The sequence below is a fragment of the Hyla sarda genome, chromosome 2 (genome assembly GCF_029499605.1).
Source record: "Hyla sarda isolate aHylSar1 chromosome 2, aHylSar1.hap1, whole genome shotgun sequence".
NCBI classification, from domain to species: Eukaryota; Metazoa; Chordata; class Amphibia; order Anura; family Hylidae; genus Hyla; species Hyla sarda.
Genome location: NC_079190.1, coordinates 156,673,847 through 156,685,910, shown reverse-complemented (window position 1 = coordinate 156,685,910; position 12,064 = coordinate 156,673,847). Strand labels below are relative to the sequence as shown.

General features: G+C 46.5%; 1 protein-coding gene across 1 annotated transcript in view; it reads left to right on the top strand.

The window, feature by feature from the left end:
• DZIP1 (DAZ interacting zinc finger protein 1) overlaps positions 1-12,064 on the top strand; it is an 89,865-nt gene that overhangs the window by 18,263 nt on the left and 59,538 nt on the right. Inside the window, exon 3 of the mRNA XM_056555599.1 lies at positions 4,767-4,839. Coding sequence (XP_056411574.1) covers positions 4,767-4,839 — 73 coding nt within the window. The remainder of the gene's footprint in view (positions 1-4,766; positions 4,840-12,064) is intronic.

Sequence of the window (12,064 nt, the reverse complement as noted above, 5' to 3'; positions counted from 1 at the left end):
TCTTGTAGACCCAATTTTTGAATTTTTACAAGGGGTAAAAGGAGAGAAATCACCCTAAAATTTGTAACCCAATTTCTCTCGAGTAAGGAAATACCTCATATGCGTATGTAAAATGTTCGGTGGGCGCAGTAGAGGGCTCAGAAGGGAAGGAGCGACAATGGGATTTTGGAGAGTGAGTTTTTCTGAAAGGGTTTTTGGGGGGCATGTCCCATTTAGGAAGCCCCTATGGTGCCAGAACAGTGGACCCCCCACATGTGACCCCATTTTGGAAACTATACCCCTCATGGAATTTAATAAGGGGTGCAGTGACAGATTGGCGTTTGACAGATATTTGAAACAGTGGACTGTGCAAATCAAAAATTTTATTTTTCATTTTCACAGACCACTGTTCCAAAAATCTGTCATACACCAGTGGGGTGTAAATGGTCACTGCACCCCTTATTAAATTCCGTGAGGGGTGTAGTTTCCAAAATGGGGTCAAATATGGATATTTATTGTTTTGCGTTTGTCAGAACTTCTGTAACAATCAGCCACCCCTGGGGTACATATGGGGTATCTCCGTAGTCGGGAGAAATTGCGTTACAAATTTTGGGGGTCTTTTTTCCCTTTTACCTCTTGTGAAAATGAAAAGTATAGGGCAACACCAGCATGTCAGTGTAAAAAAATTATTTTTTTACACTAACATGCTGGTGTAGAACCCAACTTCACCTTTTCATAAGGGGTTAAAGAAGAAAAAGCCCCCCAAAATTTGTAAGGCAATTTCTCCCGAGTACGGCGATACCCCATATGTGTCCCAAAACTGTTGCCCTGAAATACGACAGGGCTCCAAAGTGAGAGAGCACCATGCGCATTTGAGGCCTGAATTAGGGATTTGCAAGGGGGGTGGACATAGGGGTATTCTATGCCAATGATTCCCAAACAGGGTGCCTCCAGCTGTTGCAAAACTCCCAGCATGCCTGGACAGTCAATGGCTGTCCGGCAATACTGGGAGTTATTATTTTGCAACAGCTGGAGGCTCTGTTTTGGAAACAGTAGCGTACCAGACGTTTTTCATTTTTTGGGGGGAGGGGGGCTGTGTAGAGTGTTTTTTAGTGTCAGTGTAGTGTAGTGTTTTTAGGGTACAGTCACATGGGCAGAGGTTCACAGCAAGTTTGCCGCTGGAAGTTTGAGCTGCAGCGCAAAATTTGCGCCATCTCAAACTTGCAGCACTCACTGTAAACCTCCGCCCATGTGAGTGTACCCTGTACATTCACATTGGGGAGAGGGGGCAAACATCCAGCTGTTGCAAACTCCGAGCATGCCCTTTGGCTGTCCGTGCATGCTGGGAGTTGTAGTTTTGCAACAGCTGGAGGAACACTGGTTTGGAAACACTAAGTTAAGTAATAAACTTTCAAGTGTTTTGCAACCAAACTTAGTGTTTCCAAACCAGTGTGCCTCCAGCTGTTGCAAAACTACAACTCCCAGCATGCATGGTCTGTCAGTGCATGCTGGGAGTTATAGTTTTGCAACAATTGCAACAGCTGGAGGCACTGAGGTAGGAAACGGACAATGTTTCCCAACTAGTGTGCCTCCAGATGTTGCAAAACTACAACTCCCAGCATGCCCAGACTGCCAAGGCATGCTGGAAGTTGTAGTTCGGCAATATCTGAAGGATCAGATGTTGCTGAACTACAACTTCCAGCATGCCTGGGCAGTCTGGGCATGCTGGGAGTTGTAGTTTTGCAACATCTGGAGGTCCACAGTTTGGAGACCACTGTATAATGGTCTCCAATCTGTGCTCTTCCAGATGTTAGAGAACTACAACTCCCAGCATGCCTGGACAGACTGAGCATGCTGAGATTTGTAGTTTTGCAACATCTGGAAGAGCACAGATTGGAGACCATTATACAGTGGTCTCCAAACTGTGGACCTCCAGATGTTGCAAAACTACAACTCCCAGCATGCCCAGAAAGCCAAAGGCTGTCTGGGCATGCTGGGAGTTGCAGTTTTGAAACTCTCAGAGGCAGCAGTGAGATCGCTTTACGGCGATCTCACTGCTGCCAATGAAGATGCTGCACTGCTGCCGGAAACTCACCTCCGGGACGCAGCGCCGCCGGGACCGCCTGGAGGACGTCGGGACCGCTCGGGACACCGCTCGGACGGGTAAGTGATGCCGGGGGACGGGTCAGGGACACTTAGCAGAGCGGTGTGTGTCCCGATCCCCGTGATCGGGACTCACACACCGCGCTGCTAAGTATTCTGATAGCGAAACGCTGCTATCAGCTAGTCAGATTTGACCAGCTGATAGCAGCGATCGCTGGGGGGGGTGGGGGACGAAACCCCCCGTGGTCGCACGGTAAGATGGCTGGCTATCAGTGATAGCCACCATCTTTCCGGGCGCTGCGGGATGCCGCGAGTAGCGGCAGTAATGTCCATGACGTACCTGTATGTCATGGGTCGGGAACACCTTGCCACCCATGACGTACAGGTATGTCATAGGTCGGGAAGGGGTTAAAGGACATCTGCAGTGCTGGGCAAAAAAACTTTTTTTTTACCTCATTTAATAGGTCTTTGAAAGACCTTTCCAACGATGTCTCCCCCATCAAAATTGGCCCAGTCTTTCTCCCGTTATCAGCACACGAATTACGGAGGAGAAGTAATTACGGAGGAGAAGTAAAACTACATCTCCCATCATGCCTTGTGCTTACTTCCTGTAAGCTGCTGCCCTCCCCCTGTTCTATCCCCCCCCCCTTGCATACACCCTCCCCTTCTGCTCATCTCCCCCTCCCCATGCTGGCTCCTGTCCAGTGATGAAGCAGCTGCCTCAGTGCTCACTGTAGTGTGGGCACTGGAGAGTGGAGAGTGAAAGGAAAAATGGTAAAAAAAAAAAACATAATTGCTTGTCTATAAAACTGTCCTGATAGGGGTCCCTCCATCTTTTTCACAACTACAACTCCAAGCATGCCCAGTTATTTTATATGCTGTTCGGGCATGCTGGGAATTCCAGTGGTGCCTCCAGCTGTTGCAAGACTACAAATCCCAGCATGCCGTGACAGCTTTCTGCTGTTTGAGTGTATAAAGGAGTTGTAGTTCACCAACACCTCTACTGTATCAGGAGTCTCCTGGGAGTTGTAGTTCATCAACACCTCTATTGTATCTCTGTAGTCTCCTGGGAGTTGTAGTTCACCAACACCTCTATTGTATCTCTGTAGTCTCCTGGGAGTTGTAGTTCATCAACACCTCTATTGTATCTCTGTAGTCTCCTGGGAGTTGTAGTTCATCAACACCTCTATTGTATCTCTGTAGTCTCCTGGGAGTTGTAGTTCACCAACACCTCTATTGTACCTCTGTAGTCTCCTGGGAGTTGTAGTTCACCAACACCTATATTGTATCTCTGTAGTCTCCTGGGTGTTGTAGTTCACCAACACCTATATTGTATCTCTGTAGTCTCCTGGGGGTTGTAGTTCACCAACACCTATATTGTATCTCTGTAGTCTCCTGGGAGTTGTAGTTCACCAACACCTACATTGTATCTCTGTAGTCTCCTGGGAGTTGTATGTCACCAACACCTCTCTTGTATCTCTGTAGTCTCCTGGGAGTTGTAGTTCACCAACACCTCTATTGTATCTCTGTAGTCTCCTGGGAGTTGTATGTCACCAACACCTCTATTGTATCTCTGTAGTTTCCTGGGGGTTGTAGTTCACCAACACCTCTATTGTATCTCTGTAATCTCCTGGGAGTTGTAGTTCATACACCAGTGTTTCCCAACCAGGGTGCCTCCAGATGTTGCAAAACTACTACTCCCAGCATTCCCTGGTTGGGAAACACTGGCATACACACACACACATAACAGGGACTACAACTCCCAGCATGTGTCATTCAGTAGTCCCCCCCCCCCCAGTATGATATTTATTCCCTGTAGTCTATACACCACCAGCCCGTGCAGTGTAATATGTCTCCTTCACACACACACGTCCTCCCCTCCCTGCTCTGTGGTTTGCTCTGTGTTTCCCCCGTGATAACTTGAATCCTCCCGGTGATAAGTGAGGTCCTATGTAGACAGAGCAGGGGAGGGGGGAGGAGCTGTGGACGTCCTCATTCTCCCCCTGCTTGAATCTTACAGATAGGGGCGTTTCTGAGGATGAGCCTATGGCTGCCTCAGAAAGCACCCGCTCATGCATATGCATAAGCAGGGAGGAGCTGACAGAGGCTAGGGGGAGCACAAACACTGCTGGGAGGAAGAGATCTCCGTCCCCAAGATGGCGGCTGCAATGTAATGAATAGGGGACGGACGCAGGACTACTGGGCTATGCTGGCAACTCTAATATCTCAGAAACGGCTGCATATAGGTAAATAGAACTAATTGACTGAATTGTATAACTTTTGTTTGGGGAACATTTGGGCAGGGATTTTTGACCACTACAGTTGTCCTTTAACTATAAGGAAAACATGCATTAACTCATCCATTACCCTAGGGCAGTGGTCTCCAACCTGCAGACCTCCAGATGTTGCAAAACTACAACTCCCAGCATGCCCGGACAGCCAACGGCTGTCCGGGCATGCTGGGAGTTGTAGTTTTGCAACATCTGGAGGTCTGCAGGTTGGAGACCACTGCCCTAGACCAACATGGACGCTGGCATTTCCCCTGTACTACCCTAGGCTGAAAAACATTTTTATCCTTATGTTCTCTTTTATATTCTGTAGAATATATTCATTTTAATCATCATATACTATATCAGATGTATGTACAATCTTTGTACAATTATTTTTATACTATTTTTCTACAGTGCCAACATTGTGAGAAGACATTCATGAATCAGTCTTACTTGCAAAGCCACATGACAAGGAGACATCCAGAAGGTAAATGTCTGGTAACAACTATGTGCTGTTGTGTAATAAATGCACTTTAATTTATACGAAAAATTAGCATTTTGTTAATTAAATCTACATATTTTGTGAAGCCTTATTAGCACTGTGAAGTCACTGGCAACTAGGTATTTCCATCAGGTGATGGCATATCAATAGGATTTACCATTACATTATGATTGGTGGGGATCTAACCTCTTGGACCCCCATTAATCCTAAGAATGAATCACTGATTCAGCCTATTCAGTTTCTCCCTGCATAATGTATCATCTGATCTTCATCTAAGTCACAACAATAGACAATGACAGTCTGCTTATACTAATAACACACAAATAATTAAATCATACCATATTTTTATTGAACACACCATGTAAATATTCACAGTGCAGGTGGAAAAAGTTTGTGAGCCCCTAGACTAATGACATCTCCAATAGCTAATTCAAGTGAGGTGTCATCCAACTGGAGTCCAATCAATGAGATGAGATTGGAGGTGTTGGTTACAGCTGCCCTGCCCTATAAAAAAAAAAAACACTTACCAGTTCTGGGTTTGCTTTTCACAAGAAGCGTTGCCTTATGTGAGTGATGCCTCCCACAAGAGAGCTCTCAGAAGACCTACGATTAAGAATTGTTGACTTGCATAAAGCCGAAAAGGGTTATAAAAGTATCTCCAAAAGCCTTGCTATTCATCAGTCCACGGTAAGACAAATTGTCTATAAATGGAGTAAGTTCAGCACTGCTGCTACTCTCCCTAGGAGTGGCCGTCCAGTAAAGATGACTGCAAGAGCACAGCACAGACTGCTCAATGAGGTGAAGAAGAATCCTAGAGTGACTGCTAAGAACTTACAAAAGTCTCTGGCATATGCTAACATCCCTGTTAGCGAATCTACGATACGTAAAACACTAAACAAGAATGGATTTCATGGGAAGCCACTGCTGTCCAAAAAAAGAGCACCTGGATGTCAACAGCAGTACTGGCAAAATATTCTGCGGACAGATGAAACCAAAGTTGAGTTGTTTGGAAAAAACACACAACACTATGGGGGGGATTCATCAACATCAGTGTATGGTAGAGCTTTTTTTTACCCCTTTTTGCTGCGTGTATTTGTCATTTACCTGCACAAAATTTACTAAACTTGCGCACAGGTCTCTGTGAATCATGTGCAGTAATAGAATCCAGCCCATCTCAGCTCTTGAAAAAAAAATATAAGGCAGACTTGTACGTGTGCTCGGAGCTGGTGTATATTTGCGCAAGAAAATGACACTTGCGTCCTTTTTTTGCGCAAAAAAAAAAAAAGACGCAGTTAATAAATTCATGTCTACCAGAAAAACGGCTCTACGGTACACCTGAAGGGTGACATCTTTAGAAAAAGTTCCACCAAAAAAGACGCACAAAAAGAACGCAGGAAATATTCTTGCGCAAGATTTTGCACAAGAAAATACACCTAAAACGACTCTATATAGATTGATGAATCCCCCTATGTGTAGAGAAAAAGAGGCACAGCACACCAACATCAAAACCTCATCCCAACTGTGAAGTATGATGGTGGGGGCATCATGGTTTGGGGCTGCTTTGCTGCAACAGGTCCTAGAAGGATTGCTATCATCGAAGGAAAAATGTTGTAAAGCATGCAAAACCAATAGGTTTTGCAATTGCTTTCATTAGAAAATTTTCAGTATTTCATACTGAAAAAGCCAGTCAAACAACTGCACCCCCTGCCTACTTGGACACATACTAGTCCTGCTGTGTCTATGCATCATCACCTATGTTATGGACACAGTTCCTTGATTGACAGCTGTGAGTGCAGGGAAAAATCCTCCCACTATCAGCTTGTGTCCCGCTACTGTCAGTGAGGACAAGCTGGGAGTTTTAGTTGTGCTAATGCTAGGGGAGATGTGAGTAGACAGTGAGTAGACCTGCACAGTGAGACCACGCCCCCTCCCTTTCAAAGGAATTCAGAGTAGTTAGCTAAATTAAGTTAGCTGAAGTTCAACAGAAGATGGGTGTTGCAACAGGATAATGACCCAAAGCATAGAAGTAAATCAACAACAGAATGGCTTAAACAGAAGAAAATACGCCTTCTGGATTGGCCCAGTCAGAGTCCTGACCTCAACCTGATTGAGATGCTGTGGCATGACCTCAAGAAAGCGATTCACACCAGACAACCCAACAATATTGCTGAACTGAAACTGTTCTGTAAAGAGGAATGGTCAAAAATTACTCCTGACCGTTGTGCGCATCTGATCTGCAACTACAGGAAACGTTTTACACTGAAAAAAAGAGTTCAAACACCACCCATTTATAAAAATAATGAATACAATTATTAAGCACATATTTCATAAAAAACATACCGTATTTATCGGCGTATAACACGCACTTTTTAGGCTAAAATTTTTAGCCTAAAGTCTGTGTACGTGTTATACGCCGATACACCCCCAGGAAAGGCAGGGGGAGAGAGGCCGTCGCTGCCCGCTTCTCTCCCCCTGCCTTTCCTGGGGTCTAGAGCGCTGCTGTCGGCCCTTCTCACCCCCTGGCTATCGGCGCCGCTGCCCGTTCTCTCCCCCTGACTATCGGTGCCGGCGCCCCATTGCCGGCGCCGATAGCCAGGGGGAGAGAAGCGGCGCCGACAGCCAGGGGGAGAGAAGGGGCAGCGGCACCCATTGCCGGCGCCGCTGCCCCGTTGCCTCCCCCCATCCCCGGTGGCATAATTACCTAAGTCGGGTCCGCGCTGCTGCAGGCCTCCGGCGTGCGTCCCCGACGTCGTTGCTATGCGCTGCACGGCGCGGCGCATGACGTCAGTGCGCTGCGCCGTGCATAGCAACGACGCAGGGGGCGCACGCCGGAGGCCTGCAGCAGCGCGGACCCGACTCAGGTAATTATGCCACCGGGGATGGGGGGAGGCAACGGGGCAGCGGCGCCGGCAATGGGTGCCGCTGCCACTTCTCTCCCCCTGGCTGTCGGCGCCGCTTCTCTCCCCCTGGCTATCGGCGCCGACAATGGGGGCGCCGGCACCGATAGTCAGGGGGAGAGAACGGGCAGCGGCGCCGATAGCCAGGGGGTGAGAAGGGCCGACAGCAGCACTCTAGACCCCAGGAAAGGCAGGGGGAGAGAAGCGGGCAGCGACGGCCTCTCTCCCCCTGCCTTTCCTGGGGGTGTATCGGGGTATACACGCGCACACACGCACCCTCATTTTACCATGGATATTTGGGTAAAAAACTTTTTTTACCCAAATATCCTTGGTAAAATGAGGGTGCGTGTTATAGGCCGTGCGTGGTATACCCCGATAAATATGGTATATAACATGCAGCAATGGAGAGTTAACCATCAATGAGTATCCAGTACAGCAAAAGGGGCAATGAGAAGATCACTCTATAACTTATTACATGCTTTACAACTAATCATCCAAATATAAATAGAATAATTTTGAGAGACATGTGCAACATCACTTTATAATATATACATGGTTCCTCACAATAGACAAAAAGTATTATTGCCAACGATGTTATACAAGGAGTATGTCTTATATCAGAGCCATATCCTTATGTAGGTAACAATTAGTTAATCCTTACCAGGGAAAAAAGAATATTGTATATATGGACCATAAAGTGCCAATGTCTAAAGTGACATCAGCTGTGATCATTTCTACTACTACTCCCAACATGGAGCACACTGTGCTCCATGATGGGAGCTGTAGTACTTTTACAGATCGCAACAGGTGTCAGAGGTGATGCTTGTTGCAATCTATTAATGCAGGTACTACAGCTCCCATCATGGAGCAGTGTGTGCTCCATGTTGGGGGTGGTAGTAGAAATGATCACAGCTGATGTCACTCTAGACATCAGCTACGATCATCCTGTTTAAAGTATAGATCTGGCCGGCCGCTCTTCTAAGGTCCCTGCCGTATATGTCCTAATATTCATATTTCCCAGACATTTGTGATTGGCTAGAACCCTCTGGCCAATCACATCTCAGCGGGAAATATGAATATTTGTAAATATACGGCAGTACAGGGGACCAGAGAAGAGCTTCCAGCCTATACAGTATACAGGAGGATCGCCGTGGCTGACAAATGTGACAGCCGGGGCAATCTGACAGTGAGTCAAAGTACTACTACTCCTATCATGGAACAGTGTGGTCCATGCTGGGAGTAGTAGTACTACCTAAAAATGAATAAAAAAGTTAAAGACACTCACATACACTATATTTTTATAATTGGTGCCCTGCCCGCCCACATAAATTGCTTACTGTTTCAAAATTAAATAAAATTTCTTTATAAAAAAATATACATTTCGTTAGATACAATTTTTTCTAACACTAATGTATATTTTTTATAATTTTTTTTTATGTTACCCTATGAAATTTAAATAAAAAAGATATCTTCGTCACTTTTTTGAATCGCTAAAGTCCAAAAAAGATTAAAAACCGCCTGCAAAAACGCCAAAGTTAAAACCCACATAGCGTTTTTCTTTTCGTTTTTTCACTCCCATAGACTTCTATGGGGGAAAAAACGCAACTTTTTTGTGTGAAAAAAACACCAGACCCTCAGCAAGCAGACGTTTTTGGAATCCAGCGTTTTTGACCAAAATCCCAAAAAAACGCCAAAAGGATAAAAAAAACGCCAAACTCAAAAACGCCAAGTGGATAAGGGTTTCTGCAGTTTCCTATAGACTTACAGCTAACATCTGGCCGCAGCGTTTTTTCGCAAAAAAAAACGAAACGCCATGCGGCAAAATGGGTGTTTTTAACAGCGTTTTTGCGAAAAATGACTCAGTGGAGACCCGGCCTAAAGCCTTATACTTGGGGAGCTTGTGCTCTTGTTACCTTACTTATGAAGTGACACTCTTGCAGAGTTTTTACCTATAAAAGCAGTCTGCACTCTTGGGTATTTGGAGTAATTTCTACAAACAGCCTAGTGTCAGACTTTTAAAGTGAAGTCCTCTTGAAATGCTCAATATAGTTGTTCGGCGCCTTCTGTAGAGTTCTGCTCTGCTGGCACTCTTCCTCATATCAGACATGAATGCCCTTGTTGATGAAGCAGAACATTTCATTAGTTGTCTGCCAGCCTGATTTGTCGGCTGAAAGCCTGTACACTAGTTGGTAGCACAAAAGAGGTGAAAAGTATGTCAGGAGAGGTAGATCTGGCCATGCAGATAAATGGAGCCAGAGAAAAAGCTTCTCACCTTTGAATTTCATTTAATTTGACACAGGGTCATTTTTTACAAAAAATAAAGCCTTCATTTTTACTCTGAAATTTCATGGTTAGCCAGTCTCTGTTGTGTCGCCAGTGCAATGCGCCTATTTTTAGGGAGACATAAAAATGATGTTCTTGCTAAAAGTTAACTTATGTTTATAACAATGCATAGATGTTGGCAAGTTTAACACAAGTTTAATACAGCTGCATTTCTGCATCCATATTATGAACTAGAGCTGGGCGGTATGACCAAATATGTGTATCACGGTATTTTTTTTACTTACGGCGGTTCCACGTTATATAATGGTATTTTCACCCCCCAATCATGTGACCCGCCAGCGCTGTTCTGACCCCCCGCCCCAATCATGTGACCCGCGCGCGCTGTTCGGCTCCCCCCCCCCCCCCCAAATCATGTGACCCGCCAGCACTGTTCTGCTCCCCCCCAATTAATGATCAGCCCAGCGGGGTACTACTCACATATGTCACCTTCAAGCACTGCCCTCCTCCTGTTTGTTGGGGGCCGCCGGTGTGCGGTGAAAAAATCACTCACTGTACGCCAGTGGTCTCCAACCTGCGGACCTCCAGTTGTTGCAAAACTACAACTCCCAGCATGCCCGGACAGCCAATGGCTGTCCGGGCATGCTGGGAGTTGTAGTTTTGCAACAGCTGGAGGTCCGCAGGTTGGAGACCACTGCTGTACGCTGTATCCCTATGCCCGGGCTGCAAAATATACAGAAAATGAACTGTAACTCACCTACGTCGGCCACACGCTGTCCCTTGGGACTGGAACGTCGGACAGCCGTCAGCCTATCACCGGCCGCAGCAATGTCCCGCCCCGGACAGTGATAGGCTGAGCGCACTGTCATGTAAGAAGCCGGCCAGAGCTCCTTACATGACAGTGGGCTCAGCCTATCACTGGCCGGGGTGGGACATCGCTCCGGCCGGTGATAGGCTGACGGCTGTCCGATGTTCCCGTCCCCAGCGTGTGGCCGGCGTAGGTGAGTTACAGTTTATTTTCTTTATCTTTTGCAGCCCGGGCATAGGAATACAGCGTACTGGAGTGGTCTCAAACCTGCGGACCTCCAGCTGTTGCAAAACTACAACTCCAAGCATGCCCTGACAGACGTTGGCTGTCCGGGCATGCTGGGAGTTGTAGTTTTGCAACATCTGGAGGTCTGCAGGTTGGAGACCACTGGCGTACAGTATAGAGTTCCAGCGCCCGGCGGCCCCCAACAAAGAGGAGGAGGGCAGTGCTTGACATATGTGAGTAGTACCCCGCTGGGCTGATCATTAATTGGGGGGAGCAGAACAATGCTGGCGGGTAACATATGATTCGTTCCCCGATGTGGGGACAGCGCTGCGCTGGGCTGATAATACATTCCCGAGGGGGAGGGGCCCAACCGGTATTGCGGTATGGGGGAAAATTCATATCGTGCAGCCCAAAAAATTTGGTATTCGGTATGAACCGGTATACCGCCCAGCCCTATTATGAACGCAAGCCTTGGTCGCAACAGTGTTTCGAAATGCTACTCCTTTTCAGCTATTGTCCCACCATGAACACTTATCCCCTCTGTAAGACCATGGTGGGGTTTGACTGCCAGTAATCACCTAGGTCTTATGAATGGGCTCCTGCCATTGGAATGGTGTGGTGGATGTGCACTGAAGCTGCCAGAGATAGAAAATGCTGTGCTTATCTCTGACCTCTGACCTTGCCTTAGACAATGATTGGAGCGGCAGTGCACCAGCATCCGCCGCACCATTCTGATGGGATACTCGAGATTATGAGGGGCAGTCGGAAGCCTCTAGCAACTTATCCCCTGTGTTCTGAAAGCCTTCAGGCTTTTCACTTTTTTCACAGTTTGTTATGTTGTGGCTTTGTGGTAAAATAACAAATAAATATCAATTTTCACACCTATCAGAATTTTTGAAATTTTTGTGGATTTCTTAAAAAAGAAAAGCTTACATTTTTCATGGACTTTAGTATTCAGTCCCTTTTCTATGACACTTTAAATATAGCTCTGAGGGCAACG